General features: G+C 42.0%; 1 protein-coding gene across 2 annotated transcripts; it reads right to left on the bottom strand.

Annotated features, from left to right (window-relative positions):
• Positions 1 to 278: 278 nt before the first annotated feature.
• Positions 279 to 19,103, bottom strand: LOC132575209 (monoacylglycerol/Diacylglycerol O-acyltransferase-like). Of its 2 annotated transcripts, XM_060243780.1 has the most exons (7): positions 18,701 to 19,103; positions 16,406 to 16,570; positions 15,798 to 15,833; positions 8,369 to 8,562; positions 7,004 to 7,064; positions 6,343 to 6,482; positions 279 to 1,259 (listed from the first exon to the last, which is right to left on the bottom strand). In XM_060243780.1, exons 1-7 carry the CDS (start codon positions 19,020 to 19,022, stop codon positions 1,155 to 1,157), a joined length of 1,023 nt encoding a protein of 340 aa, XP_060099763.1. In that variant the 5' UTR covers positions 19,023 to 19,103; the 3' UTR covers positions 279 to 1,154. The 2 variants fall into 2 exon arrangements, with proteins under 2 accessions (XP_060099763.1, XP_060099765.1); XM_060243782.1 differs by lacking the exon at positions 15,798 to 15,833 and having other exon boundaries at positions 18,701 to 19,100.
• Positions 19,104 to 21,536: the final 2,433 nt, after the last annotated feature.

The following is a 21,536-nucleotide window of genomic DNA, read 5'->3' as shown; positions in this document are numbered from 1 at the left end:
GTCCCTTTTGTTGGTTACATAGCTTATATTTTTATTGCTCTTTTCACTCATAGCCTAGAATGTTTTTTCTATACTGGTCTATTTTTTCATCCACAATGTTTTATTATATATATTTTTAAATTGTTTTTCAACTTTAAAAACTCTCAAAGTGACCTACAAAAAGGAAAAATGCATTAACATTTACTACTCTTTAACAACTTCAAGTGGAATAGGCACTCAGATAAATAGAGAGGCTCCATACGTCTGACTCCACTATAATATGTCTGAAAACAGTGAGATCACTTGAAATCAAACTGTACTTTATATATTCAGAAGTACACTACATCATAAGTTCTGTATAGTGCCAACTGCGTACATTTTATGCTAAAATTCCAAAACCAAAATATGTGTAAAATAAGCACACATGAGAACGAACCTATTATTAATGTAAAACAGGGTAGATATGATGTAATAGAATCCATTTCAACAAATGCAAAAGTTTCAATAAATTGAACTGAAATTCTCAAGCACAGTTCAGCAGAAGTAGAATCCTAAATATTGAATCAAACTTTGTTTTTCTAAAGGACTTCTACTACAACTGTTTGCAACATAAACATCACTTTTTTCTTGGCAGTTGAAATTCATACCAACTATTGATTTTGTAGCTACAGTAAGTTGGTTCATACTGTGTTAATTCTCTGTCATTCCATAATTCATAGCATACATTGTCCATACTTATTTGCCAAAAGAGGAAGATTGATAAAAATAATAAAGTCTGAATTATGGAATAACAGAGAATTAACACAGCATAGTCTAAGTATCTCTTCATAGTAATATGCCAGTGATCGTCAAAGTAAGCAAATAAGAACAGCACATTCCTGAACCAATTTACTATAGCTACAAAATCAATAGTTCAAGCAAATATTGTGTAAGAGATTAATGTCTTCAGACCATTAAAAAGTTCAAAGCGCAATTTGATAGCAGAAAAAAACCCTCAAAGCTAATGCTGACTGGCATACATAGTGCTACAGCTTCATGTTTGATAGAGGTTAAACATACATTAAAAAGTAATATTTTAATTATATTGTTAAGTAAACCATTTACAATTTGTACATATATATGTATGTAATACACACACACATTTTGTGTGTAATACACACAAACAAGTGTTTTCACTAATCATGTTTTGGATGTTTATCAAAACGTTCCAACAAAGCTTTTGGTATGCTGCCTGGTATTCTTTGGTGCTTATCTCTGAGATTTTTTATTGCAGTCTTTGTCTGAAAAAGAGAGGGAAAAATAGAAAAGAACATTTTTATTCTGTATTACTACCAGCAAAACACTCAAGTAGTACTCATATTGAGCATTTCAAAGCCATTACAAGTTAAAAATTAGAGCTAAGTATAACAGTTAATTAGTCATCTGTTTGCAATTACTAAATATTTAAATCTGTGATAAATTCCATTCAATATCCATCTTATTAACTTCTTATAAAAAACTAATCAAGAGTCTGACTAGCCTAGACAAGCCCAAGCTTGTCAGACTGATGGACAAGGTCACTTATTTGCATATTTAGTTTACATTACCTTGGAACAATTACCTTGGAAGAACTGTCAATATCTAGTAAATAAATGACAACAGTTAACCAACGACATGGGAAAAGAATTAAAACAAAGTTGGTGTCAGTGGAGTGTAATTCAATTAACCAAAGAGGAAGGACTGATGGACAAGATCACTTATTTGCATACATTACTAACCCAGAGGCACACCAAGAAATCACAATTTATACTTAGAATGAGTGTTCCCTCTAAACTGAGTTAGCGTAAGCTAACTCACTGATTTTTAGGCTCCAGCTCGCATATTTTTGTCCTAGCTCAGGAAGGATGACCTCAGAGCACAATAATTTAGGCAGTAGTTCACAACTTTAATGCCAGTAGTGCACAAATTAGAATTTTTGCTCACAAGACTCTGCAGCTTAGAGGGAACATTGAACCACATTAGAATATGGGTTACAGTTCATTTTAATTCCAGCAGCTTCCTAGCACAAGATAGCCACCAATGTCCTTAAAGAAAGTAATTAACTTCTCAAAGGAGCTATTGTTCTAATTGCAAGCTGATGTGTTTGCAGAAAATTTAAGTTTCCTTCCTGGCAACCAGTTATTTTAGGAGAAAGAGCAAAGAGAAGCAGTTTGAAGAAAGAGCAAAAGAGAATATCTGGACTGGACAAAGGAATGTGCCCTCTTGAACTTGTAAACCACAAGAGACTGGTCAAGAGAAATATCCAGAGGGATGTCTCCAAAGTGTATGGAGTCATCCTCAGGTAGCCTATCATGGTTGTTGTATAATTTGGGATGAAGCTGGTTAAGGTATAAAATGGCCTGCTTTTATTGTATCCCTCAGAAAGCTGATGGGTTCCTGAGGATCTTTCACTCTATGTTCATGCTTTCTCTTAAATAAAATAAATAAATAAGATTCCTTTTGCTACAGGACTTTCAGTGTGCTATTGGATGGGGAGCACAGGTTGTATGGAACAAGATTGTGAAAACTAAGCAGGGTCAGCAATGGTCGGGACTTAAATGGGAGACCATTAAGGAAGACCAGGGTTGTTATGCAAAGGAAGGCAATGGCCAACCAACTCTGCTCATCTCGTGCCTTATGAAAGTCACTGGAAGTCAGCTGTGACTTGACTGCACTTAATTATGTTATTATAACATAATGAAGAAGAAGATGATAATGATAATGAAGAAGAAGGATAATTTGATTTAATTAATTGCCCCATCCCAGTCAAGGGCAGTCTCTGGGCAGTGTACATCAGATAAAAATACATAAAATAAAACAATACTTAATTTAAAAAAATAAAGCAATGGCAATGAGAATTCCAATCCCTGATGGCAGTTTGCTAATTATATTCCTTATCAGACTGTTGGAGCATACAGGGGGTGGGGAGGAAACATTTCTGGAGGGGGTGGACAAAAGGTCAGGTGCCAACTATCACTGCCTCAGTCAAGAGCCTCTTATCAAAAGCCTGGTAGAACATCTCTGCCGCACAGGCCCTGCAGAATTGTAAAAGATCCCTCAGGGCCTGGACATCGTTTGGCAGAGAGTTCCACCAGGTAGAGGCCAGGACTGAAAAAGCCCTGTCCCTAATTGAAAACAGTCAAGTTTCTTTGAGGCCAGGGATTACCAAGAAGTTGTTATTGGCAGAGCGCAACACCCTATCAGACACAGCAGAGAAGATGCTTAAATATGTTGGTCCTAGACCACTTAAGGCCAGACTCTTGATGAATGATGCTGGTGACAACGGCATCCTGTCAAGGGTTGGTAATCTGCGCTCCAGCTCCAGTCCCGGTCCCCCCAGCCACAGGACCGCTGTCTCTGATTAGTTCAGCTTCAACCTGCTGTTTTTTAGCCAGCTCACCATGGCCTCTAATCCCTCAACCAGATTTTGCGGGACTGCAGCTGACTGACCCAATAACAGATACTTTCTCTTCCCATGGTCTTCTATCAAATAATGATAGGACTTTGTCAATGGAAGGAACATGCCATCATATTACTAGATGACACCCAACAAACTGGCATCTGATTACATCTTACCTGGTGCATCACCTAAAATTAATCTCCAGATGTGTTAAAAATAGCACTACCATTTTTTCATTTAAATCCACTCTTTGTCATATAAGAGCTCCTTGCGTACTAAACAGTGCAAGAGAACACCCAAATACCTTTTTTAACATTTTCAAAGCGAGAGCATCCATTTTTTCCCCCTGACCTAGAAGTCTTTCACCTAACAGCCTAATAATGTCCAGAAACATTCTGGATCTTCCCAAGAAGCCTGGACAAAAATCTGCTGTCCCTTTAATAGGACTCTTGAAAATGCAGTGGGAGGGGGGCTCTAAAATGATGGTGCATCCTTGTGGTAGACTCAGAAACATGGTATCATCTACTCTGGTCCTTAAAAGATAGAAACAGAAAGTATAGGCTTCTGGTTACTTATTTCTCTAATTCCCACCATACTGGTGACATTAAAAAGGAATCCTGCATGTGCTGGGGAGATGGGAAGCTGCAGAGGTAAACTCCTCATGGAGGTCTAATCACCATCCTCTTATCATAGAAGAAGACTGTAGATTTATACCCCGCCCTTCTCTCTGAATCAGTCTCAGAACATCTTACAATCTCCTTTATCTTCTTCCTCCACAACAGACACCCTGTGAGGTGGGTTGGGCTGAGAGAGCTCTCACAAAAGCTGCTCTGTCAAGGACAACTCTTGCAAGAGCTATGGCTAACCCAAGGCCATTCCAGCATGTGCATGTGAAGGAGTGGGGAATCCAACCCGGTTCTCCCAGATAAGAGTCCACCCACTTAACCACTACACAAAACTGGCACATTGAGTCAGGCATAGCTCTGGCAGAGGTTGTCCTTGAAAGGGCAGCTGCTATGAGAGCCCTCTCCAGCCCCACCCACCTCACAAGGTGTCTGTTGTGGAGGAGGAAGGTAAAGGAGATTGTGAGCTGCCCTGAGACTCTTCGGAGTGGAGGGTGGGATATAAATCCAATATTGTCTTCTTCTTCTATAGGTGCCTATATAAAATTCAAACTGTGCTGTGCAACAACAAAATAAAAAACACTTTGCTCAAAGCACAAAAAAAGCATAGGGTTAACAACAGGCCTGGAAAGAAACACCCTGTCCCTTTAACAGACACTTTTCATGGCATGAACATAAATAACATAAATTTAAAGTCTAAAGGGATTAGGCAACACAGAACTTTTAAAAAACAAACACATAACCCTTTAGACCTCTATTAAAGGAATGGGACTTTTTTCCTCCAAGTTTTGCTTTCACCAAAAGGGTGTTCAACATGTCCTCCACTGTCAGTACAGTTGTCCTCTGGTAAAATGAAGTGGGAGACTACTCAGATTATACACTCCGCCTCCAATTATTGCTGACATTTAACCAAACCATGCAGTCTGAATGAGTGTGGGAGGCAACTGGAGCACAGGGCCACTGGAAATACTAGGAACAGGTGGTGACAGTGAACCTTCTATCTGAAACAAGTGCATGGGCAAACCAAGATGACTGGTGTGTGGGTTGTCCATAGGAGCAGTCCATCCGAAGTGATTGCTGAGGTTTTGTAGTAGGGCTTTATCACCCAGGAAACCATAAGAATTGTTTTAAAATACTTGCTTTAAAATACTTTACTTTTGGATTGATTGCTATTGTGGAGAAACGCCATCTGAGTTAATGGTGGTGCTTGGTTGGGAGAGAACATGAAACTGCTAAGGCAGGCTTTGTGGCCTAGCCTTCCCTTCATTCCCTCCTCCCTTCTGGAGTTAAACCATCAACTCTAGGGGGAAAGCCTCCTAGAGGGGCAGGAAGTTCTTTTTTTTATTGGAGTGAGGCGGGAAAAGTTCAGTTCTCGGCTGGCATTCAAGGAGAGAGGTTGTCAGTCTGTGGGCTCCTGACTGTGGGAGAGGCCTTCTCCTGAGGGAGAGGAGTGGACTCCAGGCAGTCAGACCAAGGAAGTCCTTCACAAGGCAGGACAAGTTTAAACCAGGGACAGGAGGATGCGTTTAAATCCACCTTTTATTTGTCCTTCTGGTTGCTGTTCAGGTGCTGTGCTAAACTTTTACATGCAACTGCTTTTGTTTTGTTTTTCTTTTCTTTTTCTCTTCTAATTAAATATTTTTACTGTTTTGAATGCTGGCAGTCAAACTTTGTACCACATAGATCCCCAACCGCTTTAGACCATGCTGCTTTATGAAGGGGGCCCCGGGGAAAGGGGGAAGACATATAGTTGAATAAGGTGCCAATCCTCCAGGGGTTCCCCTAAGAAGTGCTGTGGTCTCTGTGATACCCAAGTACAGGGTGGCAGAGGACCGTGAGGCCTGGCCTCAGAGCTGGAGAGGGGGATTGGGAGTCCTGTTCCTCTCAATCCGAACCCCTAGACTGAGCAGGTGGGGGCAGTAAGCCCAAGTGGTCGGAGGAGAAATAGCTCCCTCCAAAAAGGGGAACGAGGTCTGGTAGGCAAACCAGGGCCGTTCTGTCACAGCTATAATAACTGAAGCATTTTTCCTTGTGCTAGTACTAGTGTAAGACTTGTGAAAAAACTAAGAATAACTTGTGCAATGTCTCACACAGCACCTTACATAATCTTTCTCTAGCAAACAACTGGTTTGTATATAATTGAGCACAACAAATATTTACATCTCACCTTTTCATAATGCCCAAAGCATAAACATATAAACTTAACATTGTTTAACATATGAATTAAAATACTGCTGCACTAAAAACAGCCAATGTAAGTAAATATGTTATATAATTAAGAATGTAAGATTTTTAAAGGTTTCAGTAATACATAAAACTTACCTTTTCAGCTAATTCTTCAGCTGTTATATGTGGATCATATGGAATGGGATCTCCTATGTACGTGCAAAACTTGACTGGAAATCCTCCATATATAGGAACAATTGGCCACCGGGTACGCTCATAAAGCCACTTTAATGGCCCTGTACATAAGATTTAAAATATATTCATGTTTTGATAAATGTAGCAGGCTGCAGATTTAGGTGCTGTACAAAGCCCTGATTTTAAACAGACCACTTATTTTCTATTTTGTAATTTGTACTATAGGGTGTAGATGTACATGAGAAAAGTCCATGCATGAGTCCTAATTGTACAGTACATGCCGAGGCAGTCATGCATGATTTGTTCCAAGGTCTTAATCTAATTTATAATTACTCATAATTTATACATGTTTCAATTATTTCAGTTGGTGTATGAGTACAAAAAACGTGCTAGATTTCAGGCCAGCCTATGGCATAACTAGCCAACATCAAGTGGTAACAAAAAGACAATAGAACATTTAAGGGACAGAAACAGAACAAAAGGACAGGCTAATGGGAGTCTGAAGAAGACACAAAGACAAGAAAGGTGCATGCCTGACAGCAGAAAGCTTGCTAAGATTTCAAATAAAAGTCCAATGACATGGAAGAAGCAGATGGGAAGATAAAGGCAGAAATAATCTTACATATTTTTCCAAGCGTTCTGTATCCTTCCCGGAGATTTGTGGTAAAAACAGGGATGATGGGCTAGAAGACGTGGAGAAAAAATTACAAGAATTTCAGCCTCCCATTTTTAATGATCTTGCATTAACATCAGTGTACACAAATAAAATATTATTGGAATTGGTAAATCTGATTGATTGATAAATAAATATGACTGGGAACAATTGCTACTAATGTAATTCTGTCTACAATCATAAATGTCTATATTCTATATTCATAAAAGCTTGTGCTGGAATCAAAATTTGCTAGTCTTGAAGATGCTGAAGGACTCCTGTTCCCTCTGATTTACCGTACAATACAGTACTAAAATCAGTGGGTAAGACTTGTGTAACTCTGCAGTGTTAGGAAATCAGAGAAACAGAGGTAGAGCCATTTAAAAACTACAATGATGTGCAGCCATGAGCAACCATGTCTTGAAAGGTTTTTATGCAACATTAAGAGTGAATTTACATGTTGAAGGAATGCATGGATGAGAGTCCTTGTACAACTCTGTAGAATATTTGGGAAATTAGGGATTTTCTTTCCACTAATGCTCAGATCAGCTGATCTGGACAGGCTTCAGGGACTGACTTATTGCGGTTTCACCTGCACTCAGAAGCAGCAGACACTGCTTTACCAGTTTTACTGTTTCACCAGCCTTTCTTCTTAGCAACAGCAAATCTCTTTCAAAGCAAATTGTTCAATTAGTTGCAGATCTCTGCATCAATCTAAGAAACCTGCAGCTTAAATAAATTTGGAACTTAAAAAACCTTTCTCTGAGTAAGGAAGTATGGTGCAAAAGAAGCACTAGTAGGTTCTTCAGCAGCTTTTCCATATAGGCATGAGAAGACAATGGTTAACCCTATCCCTCATCTATTCTGAAAACCAGTGGAACAAAAATCCTTTTCTTTCTCAGACTGAAGAACTCCAGTGCCTCTTTCATATCCATTCAGGACAGATTTTTTTTCCTCCTCTCCCATTCTCCCCACATGTACATGCAGTAACAACTCTAATTCAGATGCACCCTCTATGGTCTTGCTGAAAGATTGTATAATATAAACAAATGAAGCAGCCTGGAGCCAGATCACTGGTCTGTCAAAGGCATTACTGATTACTCTGATTTGTAATAACTCTGCAGCATCTCAGCTATCCTGTTGATGGTTTCAAGAGAAGAGTTCCAATAGACAAGATTTCTTCTCCCAGGACAAACCCAAACAACCTGTATATACATCCAAGCCTGGATAAATGGTAGAGGATTCTACTAATCTTAAAACAGATTTTAATGTAGATGATTGCATGTAGATTTCCTTTGAATACACCACAAAAATGTAAAGTATGTGGCTACTCACCACTTTTGCATCAATGGCCACGTGAGCAAAACCTGTCCGGTGGCCCCACAAGAGGCTGTAGTTCTCATCACTAAACAGTGCTTCTCGGACTCCACCAGGTAAGACACCTAGTAAATAGCCTTTTTTCAGAATTTCAACACACTGTACTCTTCCATCTTGTGTGAGACCTTGTACATTATAAAACAGCTTTATACCTGGAAAAGAAAATTCAGCTATTATATTTAAATACCTAAAATACACGGTAGACATACCTGTGACTTAAGATTCCCTCCTCCCATAGCACAGAAAAAAATCTAACTATAATACATGATGGTTTGGATTCACCAGAGACTTCCTGCTCATGCTGTTCCTGGAGGGAACTAAATCCCTTCTATTAGAAGGGGTGGGGAGATGCTACAAAGAGAAACAGGTGTCAACAAGATGACTGTTTGATTGTATTATCTGTATGCAAACAAAATTTACACCAGTACCTCTTTATAACACTTCCATTATCCTTTCTGGGTATTTAAGTCTTAATGGATGTACATTTCAATGCATTCGCGTAAGCTCAGACTTTTGAAAGCTCAATGGATGAGAAGCCTTGACAGATGACTTATGAAATTCTTTAAATTGTTAAAGATAAACAAGAAGCAAAAGTAAAGCTGACAGAAACAGAATCAATCTAAATGCAGTATTCCAGCAACTGGCATGTAAAGACAAAGATAACTGTTTAATAACCAGTACAAAGTAATTGTAGAGAACAAAAAAGGACAAACAAGAGATCTGTTTCAGAAGATCCAAGAAATTGTGGAAATTTAAAGCTCAGGCATACCAAAAGATTAACATGGAAATAGGTTACAGGACAACATAAAGATGGGAACACTGAAGAACCTCTGGCCACCTCCAGATTAGACTATTGTAACTCTCTCTACGTGGGGCTACCCTTGACTCTGCTCCGGAGACTCCAGTATATGCAGAACACAGCAGCCTGGTTATTAGCATTGAGGCCTTTATGGGTGCGGATGGATATGGTGCTGCACGAACTGCACCGGCTACCCCTTGAGTATCGGATCTGCTTCAAGGTGTTGGTCCTTACCTTTAAGGCCCTTTACAGCCTGGGGCCTGCATATCTTCGGGACCGCCTCTCCCAATATGAGCCCTCCCAGGTTCTGAGGTCAGCTGCACAACATCTTCTTATGATCCCTGGGCCTAAGGACGCCGACTGGCTTCAACAAGGGCCAAGGCCTTTTCAGTCCGGGCCCCTACCTGGTGGAATGAGCTCCCGCTAGAGATCCAGGCCCTGCGGGACTTATCTTAGTTTTGCAGGGCTTGTAATATAGAGCTCTTCCTCCAGGCTTTTAATTGATCCAGTGGGTGTCCCCTGAAATCATTACTCCCCCCAGCACCTTATGCTTATGTTGCTGGACATTACTAGTCTATATGTGGGCTATGACTTGTTGCCAATAATGTAGATCATGGTTTTTGTCAGTTCTGTAATTATGAGATTATCTAGTTTAGATGTAGTTTGTTTGATGTTTTGTAAGGTTTCTTAATGTTGTAAACCACCTAGAGCCCGCTTGTGGGATAGGGCAGGGTATAAATTGAAAAATTAAATTAAACCATAAAAAAATTGGAAAAGATGACAGATTCCTTTCAATAATAATTTTTAAAGAACCTACAGTTTTAGAAAATGAAGCAAAAGCTGCACTGAGACCAACTGAGAGAAACAAATCACCAGTAGATGAGATATCACCAAGTCAATATCAATATGAGCTATTCCAAACACAGAAACAGATTCCATCAAAATCGTAACAATATGCCAACGAATATGGAAAACACAACAATGCCCCACAGACTAGAAACAGTCAATGTATATTCCAATTCCAAAAAAAGGAGATGTCAAAGACTTTCCCTTCCAACTCTGTGATTCTATGACTGCAGCAAGAATTAGACCATTGCATTTATTTCTCACACAAGTAAGGTGATGCTCAAACTGTTACAACAAAGACTGTTGCCATATATGGAAAACAAATGCCAGACGTTCAATCTGAATTCAGAAAAGGAAAAGGCCCTAGAGATCATACTGCAAATTTATGGTGGTTACTGAGCAGATGAGAGAACTTTAGAAGATAATCAGCTTTTGTTTCATAGATTACAGCAAAACCTTTGACTGTGTGGATCATAAAATGCTACGGTTGGTTTTAAAAGAAACAGATGTGCCACAACATCTGACTGTTTGATGTTCAACCTATACTCCAGATAAAAGGCCACTATTAGGACAAAATATGAAGAAGCAACATGGTTTCCAATTGGCAAAGCTGTCAGAAAAGGATTAATTTCCCTGTCTTTTCAATCTATATGCATAGCATATCATAAAGAAAATTGTCTTAGGTACAGATGAAGGTGGAGTGAAAACTGGAAGAATATTAATCTGAGATATGGAGATAACACACAGTACTGGCAGAAAACAAGACTTGAAATGAGTACTGATGAAAGCTGATGCAGAAAGTGCCAAAGCAGGATTACAACAGAACATCAAGAAAACAAACGTAAAGACTGCTGAAGAATTACGCAGTTCTAAGGCTGATGGTGAAGAATCTGAAATTGTTAAATATTTCCTTGGCTCAATCATCAACCAATATGGAGACTGCAAGCAAGAAATCAGAATGGAACTGATTTCACACTCACCTTACGCCGCTCTTACGTTCATCTTCTCAGTGCAGCTTCCTTCCCGTTTCCCCCTATCTGCACCGGGGCTGCAGCAAGCATTGGCGTTTTCGCACTGCAAATGGAAACTGGTTTTCAGTGGTTTCCGTTTGTTGCGCGAAAACACCGATGCTTACTGCAGCACCGGCGCAGATAGTGGGAAATTGGAAGTTAGCCGTGCTGAGAAGACAAACATGAGAGCAGTGTTAAGGTGAGTACAAAACTAGTCTGGAAGAAAGTTAATTAATTTGAAATGCGATGTTGGAGAAGAATTTTATGGCTATTACAGACCCCCAAAAAGACAAGTGGGTTCTAGATCAAATCAAGCCTGAATTATCCCTAGAAACTAAAATGAGGCTATCATATTTTGGTCATATAAGAAGACAATAATGTTAGAAAAAGCTGAAGGAAGCAGGAAAAAGGAAGAGCCAACATGAGATAGATAGACTGCATCAAAGAAGCCACAGCCCTTGATTTGCAGGATGTGATCAAGATGTTAATGGTACTACACTTTGGAGGTCATTAATTTCTATGAATTAATGACCTCCAAAGTGTAGTATTGTTAAGTCCAAAGTGGACTTAACATACATACTCAAAAGCTATTTATTTATTTCAGCATGAATTGAAGTAGCTACTTTAAGGTGTAATTTTATAATAATAATAATAATAATAATAATAATAATAATAATAATAATAATAAATTTTATTTGTACCCCGCCCTCCCCCGCCGAAGCAGGCTCAGGGCGGCTAACAATACGGTGACCAATGGTGCACCAACAATAAAACAGTTACACTAGAAACATTAAATTAACATTAAACTAACCTTAAAAGCCTGAATTAAAACAATTAACTAAAACATTTTATGACGCTATCCTTGACACTCTACTAGTTGATGCTGATGGCGGATTTTCAGTTATTCATAAGCTAATTTAAAAAGGGTGGTCTTGCAGGCCCTGCGGAACTGATCAAGGTTCCGCAGGGCCCGCACCTCCTCTGGGAGTTGGTTCCAGAGATGTGGGGCTGCGGCCGAAAAGGCCCGAGAGCGAGTATTCTGTAGTTTAATTTGTCTTGGCCCAGGGGTAGTCAGTCTGTTCTTTCCTACTGACCTCAGTGCTCTCTGGGGTTCATACGGGGAGAGACGGTCCCTCAGGTAGGCTGGTCCTCGGCCATATAGGGCTTTAAAGGTGATAACCAGCACTTTGTACTGGACCCGGTATACAATCGGTAACCAGTGCAGTTCGCGTAGCCCCGGCCGCACATGTTCCCATCTTGGGAGACCAAGTAACAGCCTGGCCGCCGCGTTCTGCACTAGCTGTAACTTCCGGGTCCGGCACAGAGGCAGCCCCATGTAGAGGGCGTTACAGTAGTCCAATCGTGAGGTGACCGTCGCATGGATCACCGTTGCTAGGTCCCGACGCTCCAGGAAAGGGGCCAACTGCTTTGCCCGCCTCAGATGGAAGAAAGCTGACTTGGCAGTGGCTGTTATCTGGGCCTCCATTGATAATGAAGGCTCCAGTAAAACACCCAGACTCTTCACCTGCTGCGCCGCCTTTAGCTGCACACCATCGAAGGTCGGGAGGGATATTTCCCTCCCTGGAGCGCCGCGACCCACACAGAGAACCTCTGTCTTTGCCGGATTCAGCTTCAGCCCACTCAGTCTAAGCCACGTTGCGATAGCCTGTAACGCCCGATCCAGGCCTTCCGGGGGGGAGGCGGGCCGGCCGTCCATTAGCAGATAGAGCTGGGTGTCATCCGCATATTGGTGGCAGCCCAGCCCAAACCTCCTGGCAATCTGGGCAAGGGGGCGCATATAGATGTTAAATAACATCGGGGAGAGGACTGCTCCCTGAGGCACCCCACAATCTAGTGTGCGCCTCTGGGATCGTTCACCCCCGATCGCCACCCTTTGTCCCCGACCCATGAGGAAAGAGGAGAGCCATTGTAAAGCAGACCCCTTAACCCCAATGTCGGCGAGGCGGTGGATCAGTAGCCGATGGTCGACCGTATCAAATGCAGCCGACAGATCTAATAACATCAGCACTGCTACACCGCCTCGATCCAGTTGCCGTTGGAGGTCATCTGCCAAGGCGACCAAGACCGTCTCCGTCCCGTGGCCCGGTCGGAAGCCAGACTGGCACGGGTCTAGGATAGAAGCGTCATCTAGAAATCTCTGTAGCTGCAACGCCACTGCCCTCTCGATGATTTTACCTAAAAATGGTAAGTTAGACACCGGTCGATAGTTCGCCAATTCGGCCGGGTCTGCTGTTGATTTTTTCAAGAGGGGGCGGACCAAGGCCTCTTTCAGAGGCGTTGGAAAACGCCCCTCTAAGAGGGATCTATTTATGATGTCCCGTAGAGGACATCTAAGCTCCCTCTGGCAAGATTTAATCAGCCAGGAGGGGCAAGGGTCCAGATCACATGTTGTTGGGCGAGCAGCGGAGAGAATTCCATCAACTTCTTCCAGGCTGAGTGGGTCGAAGTGGTCCAGCAGTAAATCCGAAGACAGGCGCGGAGCCTCAGTCTGACTTACTGTATCTAATGTGATAGGTAGGTCTTGGCGGAGTGATGAGATTTTATCTGCAAAATATTTCGCAAATGCCTCACAGCCTATCTCCAATTCTCTAATGTTTGGTTTGCCTTGTGGCAGTGTTATAAGATCGCCAATTACCCTAAACAATTGTGCTGGGCGCGAATTTGCAGATGCAATCTTGGCTGCAAAGTATTGTTTCTTTGCAGCCTTGACTGCCATCTCATATGACTTCATAAACGTTCTATAGGATGTTCTCGTCACTTCGTCCCGAGTATGCCTCCACCGCCTCTCTAGTCGTCTGAGCCCTTGCTTCAGCTGGCGTAGCTCCAAGGTATACCATGGAGCCAGCTTCATACGAGGGCGCAGAGGGCGCTGGGGTGCGATTTCGTCGATGACCCTGGATAGCTGATCTTGCCAGACTTCCACCAGGTCATCGAGGGAATCGCCAGTGGGCCAAGGGTCCCTCAGGGCCGTTTGGAACCGTTCCGGGTCCATCAGGCCCCGAGGGCGAGCCAAAATAGGCTCTCCGCCCATACAGGGTTGGGGCGGCATCTCCATACGGGCCTTAAGGGCTAGGTGATCCGACCATGGGACCGCTTCATCTGCGATATCGTTCACCAAAATCCCAGACGCAAAGATCAAGTCTAGTGTGTGTCCGGCCTGATGCGTGGGTGTTGTAACAAATTGAGAGAGTCCTAGTGTCGCCATGGAAGACACTAGGTCCATCGCCTGAGTGGAGGCCGTGTCGTCGACATGGACATTGAAGTCACCCAGGACCATAAGTCCCGGGCTCTCCAATGCCCAGCCCGCCACTGCCTCCAATAGTGATGGTAAGGCGCTGGCTGGTGCGTTAGGCGGATGGTACACCAGCCAGATCGCCAACCCCTCCCCAACATCCCACCACAGACCGACACACTCGATGCCATCGATCTTTGGGGCCGGGAGAGCCCTAAAGGAGTAAGCCTCCCGTATGAACAATGCCACCCCTCCCCCCCGCCCGTTACTCCGTGACTGGTGAAAGACCGAGTAACCTGGGGGGGTCATCTGGGAGAGAGTTACTGTCTCTCCTTCCCGCACCCAGGTCTCGGTCACGCAAGCCAGGTCCACGTCCTGCCTTGCTACAACAAACACAATTGTGTAATTTAGCAACTTGTGTAATTTACAATTTGTGTAATTTAGCAACCCCTAAAGATAAACTGTGCATTTCTTCTCCTTCTTGTCGTTACCAGAAGGTCCCTTCAGTAAGACTATTGTTAGGGGCAGTTTTTCCATGTTGTTCAATGACACTATACACTACAGTCACTTTTACCTTCCTAAATAAATGAACAATGAGATATATAGTTATCTCTATAATAAATTGTTCTATTGCCAGGTTGAAACAATTATTCCTCTAGGTTGCAAACAACAACAACCCAGACATATAAACATTCATACTTGCTGCAAGATTATATTTTCATCCAATTTATTTCTAAAACTGCTAAATCAAGGTGAAAGTTTCAAGGTCAAACACAAATTATTAAAAGGTTTTAAAAATCATCTAATTTTAAAAAAGCTTCACAGATGAGTAGAATCATTTTTGTCCTCTGTGTTTCTAGCAACATTTTCTAAGTGCAATCAAGTATGTGATCAGCTGAGGGGCTCTGGTAGCTTAATGCTCCAAGCCCAGGTAGTGTGATTCAGCAAAATACTGTACCCTTGTTCACAAATTACAGTGAATGCACACACTATCCATTTACAGTGCACACTTGTTTTTTCTTTATACATGCACTGAATAATTCTATTGTGTTCAATGCATGCACAGTTCACTTGTGAGTGACACCCACATTTATCCAGGTACTAGTCTCCAGTTTCATTTATCAAATGGATGCACAGTGGATAATTCCTTTAAACAGATGTATGTGCATTTACTTTAACATGTTAACAGGGCTTCTGAAATTGAAAGGAAGAGAGTTCAGATCAGTGACAAGGAGAGGCATAGGTAAGGAAAGCTACGAGTCTCAAGAGAGACAGAGCAACAGTGGCTCAAAAAGAACAGACCTTGATAAATCCCAGTGTCTGAAAGGGGGAATCCATCAATTGCATGATTTTCTTATATTTCATCTTCATTGTGGATTTATCAGCAGGCTTATCTGTTCAGCCGACAAGTGGATGGGGCTTTTTCTTCTGGGTTGAAGTATTTTATTTATTTATTTATTCATTTTACAAAATTTATACCTCGCCTTTCTGTCCTCATCAGGGCCACCAAGGCGGCTAGCAAATTAAAAAACATAAATAAAAATGTGTCTTAAAACCAATTAAAACCAAACATAAAGATATCATTAGAGCAACTAAAACAAAATTAAAAACCAGACTTCAAAAACTTAAAACATATACAGTTAACTTATTAAACATAAATCAAGATGGATAGCCGTGTTAAGTCTTTTTGTAGCAGTAGACAAGAGCAAGTGCCCAGTAGTGCCTTTAAAGATTAACAAAATTTGTAGCAGGGTAGGAGCTTTCATGAGTAACTGAACACTTATTACTGGACTCTTGTTCTTTTATATTATTTTTAAAATGTCTTACAGTAGCCAACTAAATTCTCCAGTGATTTTCCAATACAGACGCTATAAAACAGCCTTTTTTAAAAAGGAAGGACAATTAACAATACACCCTGCAGATCTGCAGTCAACATATAGCCAGAAAAAGAAGCATTTTGACACTTGCCCAAGTATAATCAAATATACCTGTGTTTCATGACTATCATGTTAATTCAACTACAGATTACAGTTTCTTAGTTTGTAACATACACATGCATCTCCACTAACACAGACAGCACATTTTACCTGGGATTTTTGAAAAATGGTAATCAACCACTGAATGGCAGAGTCTGCCAGTTTGTAAGTAGAGTCTAGACACAAAGTAGAAATAGTCTAGAGGAAATGCACCATGGTAAAGTACAACAAGCCCTGGTCCCTTTGGTATTTTATCCATCCCACACACTTCATAACCTGTTCAAAATGCAAAAGTATATTAGCATTATTTTTGTCAGAAACAAAAATTTTAGTAGAAAAGTAAGAAAAATGAAAACAAATAATAAGTATGGCTATTAGTAAGGTCAATGATCCCCAGCTCCCACCAATATGCTTCCTGGTGCCTACGTGTTTTTCTCCAAAGTATCTTTTCCCTTAAACAAAAAACCAGTTGCTTTCTTCTACTTTACTGGAGTAAAAGGTGTCTCAAAAGCACTGAGGAGTCACCATCGAAGAAGGATGCTAAGTTTAGAATCTTCTAACATTTTATAGAAACTCCCAATGTTTTATTATTGGTCCCACCACTCCCCATGAAAGTCATTTTGTTATAGTGCCCACTACATATTCTCAAAATTCCAAAAATGTCCTTACGCACAGCTAAAAAAGTCTGAGGAGCCCTAGTATAGTCTTTGGAATCCAGGAATTTACCCTATCCCCAATTCTATGTTCTAGTCATCTTGAATTTCCTGTAGCCTGTCAGATTAAATTAAAAATCTGGAAGGTTAAATAAATACAACTCTGAGGGCCAATTCCTATTTTTTTAAAAAAGTAAAATAAATATCAAAATAATGCAATAAGGGGCCTACTATAGCCTCAATACAAGACAAAATCATGAAACATACACAAATGAAACCTAATGCAATACATTTTGGCCTAACTGGCTTTCTTCAGTGGCCATGCACAGATAGCACATTTAGGCTCAATATTTCAATAGTAATACAAATAGTATGCCATGAAAAATTTCACCTATTCTATAAAAGGGACAAGACAATTTATTTGTATCCTTGTATTTAGGCAGCACTAGGCTACTATTCCCATCCTATTATAGTTTAAATGAGTCCTTCTACTTCCACGAATGCCAGAATATTCCTCAGGTAAGTCTTTGTCCTACAATTGCCACAGATTATTACTGGGGGGGGGGGGGGGGGCGGGATCATGACCTTAGTTCACATAAACAAGAAAGAAGCAAAGAATCTGCCACTCAAGGCATCAGAAAGTAAAGTGATAAGCCCTTTAAATAACATTGGTTACTACAATGCAAGTCTACAAAGCATTCTTTAGCCCAATGCATATTGCTTCTGTTAAAAGCATGAATGTTGATAAAGTTTATTCATAGAAAAAAGTAAAAAGGAATTCTGATTGCTACAAACTTATGTTCAAAACAGTTGAACAGTTGTGAACTGGGCAACAGTTCAACATCCATCTCAGTTTGTATAATAAAATATTATAGTACAGTGAACAACAAAGCAATTCATCTTCAGAGACCCTGCTTCAGGTGCTCCTGCTAATGCTAGATGTGTGGCAGCCCAAGAAAAGGCCTTAATTTTGGTGTCCCAAGTTGGAACCCCATCCTCAAGGAGATTCACCTGTTATTGTCCTCTACCAGTACCTGAAGATTTTTTTTGTTTTGATGCCTTCCCCCACTAATATTGGCCTTCCTCCTTGGTTATGTTTATATGTTTTATTGAACTTTTGAATATATATATTGAATATATATATACTTGCCACCTTAAGGACCATGCCTGGATGGAAAGGTGGCACAGAATTAAGAAATAATAATAATAATAAATGAATTGACTATATTATGTAATAGTAAGATAAAACATAAGATTTATAAAAATCTAGCTCTCTTAAAATTATTTGCTGGAATTGCATGTTGGCTAATGCCCAGGAATTCCTTAGTTTAAATCAAAACATTCACCAACTTACTTGGTTGCTTTAGGAAGATTGCTGTTTTACAGCTTTAATTTCCTCTACCCTGAGATGGCAATATAAGGAACAGGACTGGCTTTCCTTACAGAGTTAAGAATTCCTAACACAATGAATGGGAACCACTGTGAATACTTGAAATCAAGTATTCATTTTAAGGCAGGGGTGGCCAATGGCAGCTCTCCAGATGTTTTTTGCCTACAACTCCCATCAGCCCCAGCCAACATGGCCAATGGCTGGGGCTGATGGGAGTTGTAGGCAAAAAACATCTGGAGAGCTACCATTGGCCACCCCTGTTCTAAGGTATTTTATGCAGAGCATTTATAAATGATCGTAAATATAGCTCTATCAGTGTCCACTGATATGATACAGCTGTCCACGTGCTGTAACAGTTCTTACCATGCCATACAATGCCATACATGTCCCAGAGATAATTCACTGCCCTCCTTCCGTTGTCCCACGATTTACTGAGATAATCTCCCTTTAAATTATTCTTTCTCTTGTAAATATGAAGGAGGATAATAGAAAGATAAATAAAGCCAAGCACAATTAAAGTCGGTGAAAACAGGATTATGAATGTTGTCAACACCCAAAAGAGAGATACTGTACAGTCTCCAAAATCCCCTAGGTAATGATTTGGATAAATCCATTCTTTCAATAAGCTTGTCAGTCCAGTCACATCTTCCTGTCCAGAAGAGTATGATTCACTTCTGCTGGCCATCTTCTGTGTAAAAGGTAATCAAATAAGTTTATGGAGAAAGCAGTTCCTTAATACCAATCTTAGATATAAAAAGGACATCAAATGCCTTGTATTTTATTACAGTACAATCAGAAAATTTGAGCAACGAATTGGGTTTCATTCCAAAAGTGGTCTTCGTAAACTGAAATTAGAGGGACTTGATTGTTACAAGATCCAAGGCCAACACTTGAAAGCAGTGGTTTAAATGATGGTATGGCCCATCTATATAATACATTGTACAAGATGTCATGTTCTTTCCTACATATACCTGTCCAGGCACTGAACTGAATCTTTTACAAAAGAAAGGCTAGTAAGTTGGGGAGGGAGTGGCGATTTGGCTGGTGTACCGTCCGCCTAATGCACCAGCCAGCGCCTTACCATCCCTGATCGAGGCCGTAACAGGCTGGGCATTGGGGTACCCAAGGCTTATGATCCTGGGCAACTTCAATGTCCATGCTGATGATGTGGCCTCTAGTCAGGCAATGGACCTAGTGTCATCCATGGCAACACTGGGACTCTCCCAATTTGTTACATCGCCCACTCACCAGGCGGGCCACATGTTAGATTTGATCTTTGCAGCCGGGGTTTTGGTGGACTACTGCGGAGGCGGTTCCATGGTCGGACCACTTTGCCCTCGAGGCTCGTGTGGATGTTCCACCCCAAGCCCGTTTGGGCAGCAAGCTTATTTTGGCTCGCCCATGGAGTCTGATGGACCCTGGGCAGTTCCAAATGGCTCTACAGGACCCCTGGCCACTCTCATGATGATCTGGTTGAATCCTGGCCTGGCCAGCTCTCCAGAGTCATTGATGAGATTGCACCTTGACGCCCTCTGCGCCCTCGCATTAAGCTGGCCCCGTGGTATACCCCAGAGCTGCGACAGCTGAAACAAGGACTCAGACGGTTAGAGAGGCATTGGCAGCGTACTCGAGATGAAGCGACTAGAACATCTTATAGAGAGTTTATGAGGTCCTATGAGATGGCAGTCAAAGCCACAAAGAAGCCTTACTTTGCGGCCAAGATTACCTCTGCAAATTCGCACTCAGCGTAATTGTTTAGGACGATATTTGGAATCTTACAACACTGCCGCAAGGCAGGCCAAATGCTAAGGAATTAGAGATAGGCTGTGAGGCTTTTGTGAAATTCTTTGCAGATAAGATTGCGTTGCTCCACCACGACCTCCCCGCCACACTGCATATAGTATGTGAACTCGAGGCCCCGTGCCTGTCTTCTGGTCTAGTCCTGGATCGTTTCGACCCACTCAGCTTGGAGGAAGTTGACAGAATCCTCTCTACTGTACGCCCAACTTGTGATCTGGACCTGTGCCCCCCCTGGCTAATTAAAGCTTGCCAGAGGAAGCTTAGTTGTCCTATACGGGACATCGTAAATTCCTCTCGGAGGGACTTTTTCCAATGCCTCTTAACGAGGCTGTGGTCCGCCCTCTCCTGAAAAAGGTTACATCAGATCCGACCAAATTGGCACATTACCGGCCAGTCTCAAATTTGCCCTTTTGGGGCAAAAGTATTGAGAGGGCAGCAACGTTACAGTTGCAGAGTTTTCTGGATGACGCTTCCGTCCTAGATCCCCACCAGTCTAGCTTTCACCCGGGCCATGGGACGGAGACAGTACTGGTCGCCCTGGTGGATGATCACCAGTGGCATCTGGATCAAGGCAGTTCAGCAGTACTGATGTTGTTAGACCTTTCAGCTGCATTCGATACAGTCAACCATCAGTTACTGACCCGCCGCATCGCAGACACGGGGATACAGGGGCTGGCCTTGCAATGGCTTTCCTCTTTCCTTGATGGGCGGGGACAAAGGGTGGTGATTGGGGGAGAACTGTCCCAGAGGCGTCCACTTAATTGTGGGGTGCCTCAGGGGGCAGTCCTCTCCCCGATGTTGTTTAACATCTACATGCGCCCCCTTGCCCAGATTGCCCGGAGGTATGGGCTGGGTTGTCACCAGTATGCTGATGACACCCAGCTCTATCTACTGATGGACGGCTGACCTGGCGGTGTCCCAGAAAATCTGGACCTAGCACTGCAAGCCATGGCAAGGTGGCTCAGGCTGAGTACGGTAGGTTGAAGTTGAATCCAGCGAAGACAGAGGTCCTTTGTGGCCTGGGAAGAGAAATCCCCTACCAGTTTTTGATGGTGCGCCATTGGAAATGGCATGCAAGGTCAAGAGCTTGGGGATACTACTGGAGCCTTCCTTGTCAACGGAGGCCTAGATAGCAGCCACTGCTAAATCCGCCTTTTTTCATCTTAGGCAGGCGAGGCAGTTGGCCCCCTTCCTGGAGCGCGACGACCTGGCAACAGTGATCCATGCAACGGTCACCTTGAGGTTAGACTACTGTAATGCCCTCTACATGGGGCTGCCCCTGTGCTGAACCCGGAAACTGCAGCTAGTGCAGAACACAGCAGCCAGACTGTTATTGGGGCTCCCTAAGTGGGAGCACATACAGTCGAACTGCACTGGCTGCCAATTGTGTAACGGATTC

Source organism: Heteronotia binoei, chromosome 7 (assembly GCF_032191835.1).
Source record: "Heteronotia binoei isolate CCM8104 ecotype False Entrance Well chromosome 7, APGP_CSIRO_Hbin_v1, whole genome shotgun sequence".
Taxonomy (NCBI): domain Eukaryota; kingdom Metazoa; phylum Chordata; class Lepidosauria; order Squamata; family Gekkonidae; genus Heteronotia; species Heteronotia binoei.
Note: the sequence above shows the minus strand (reverse complement) of the source record. Positions and strands in the feature narration are given on the sequence as shown.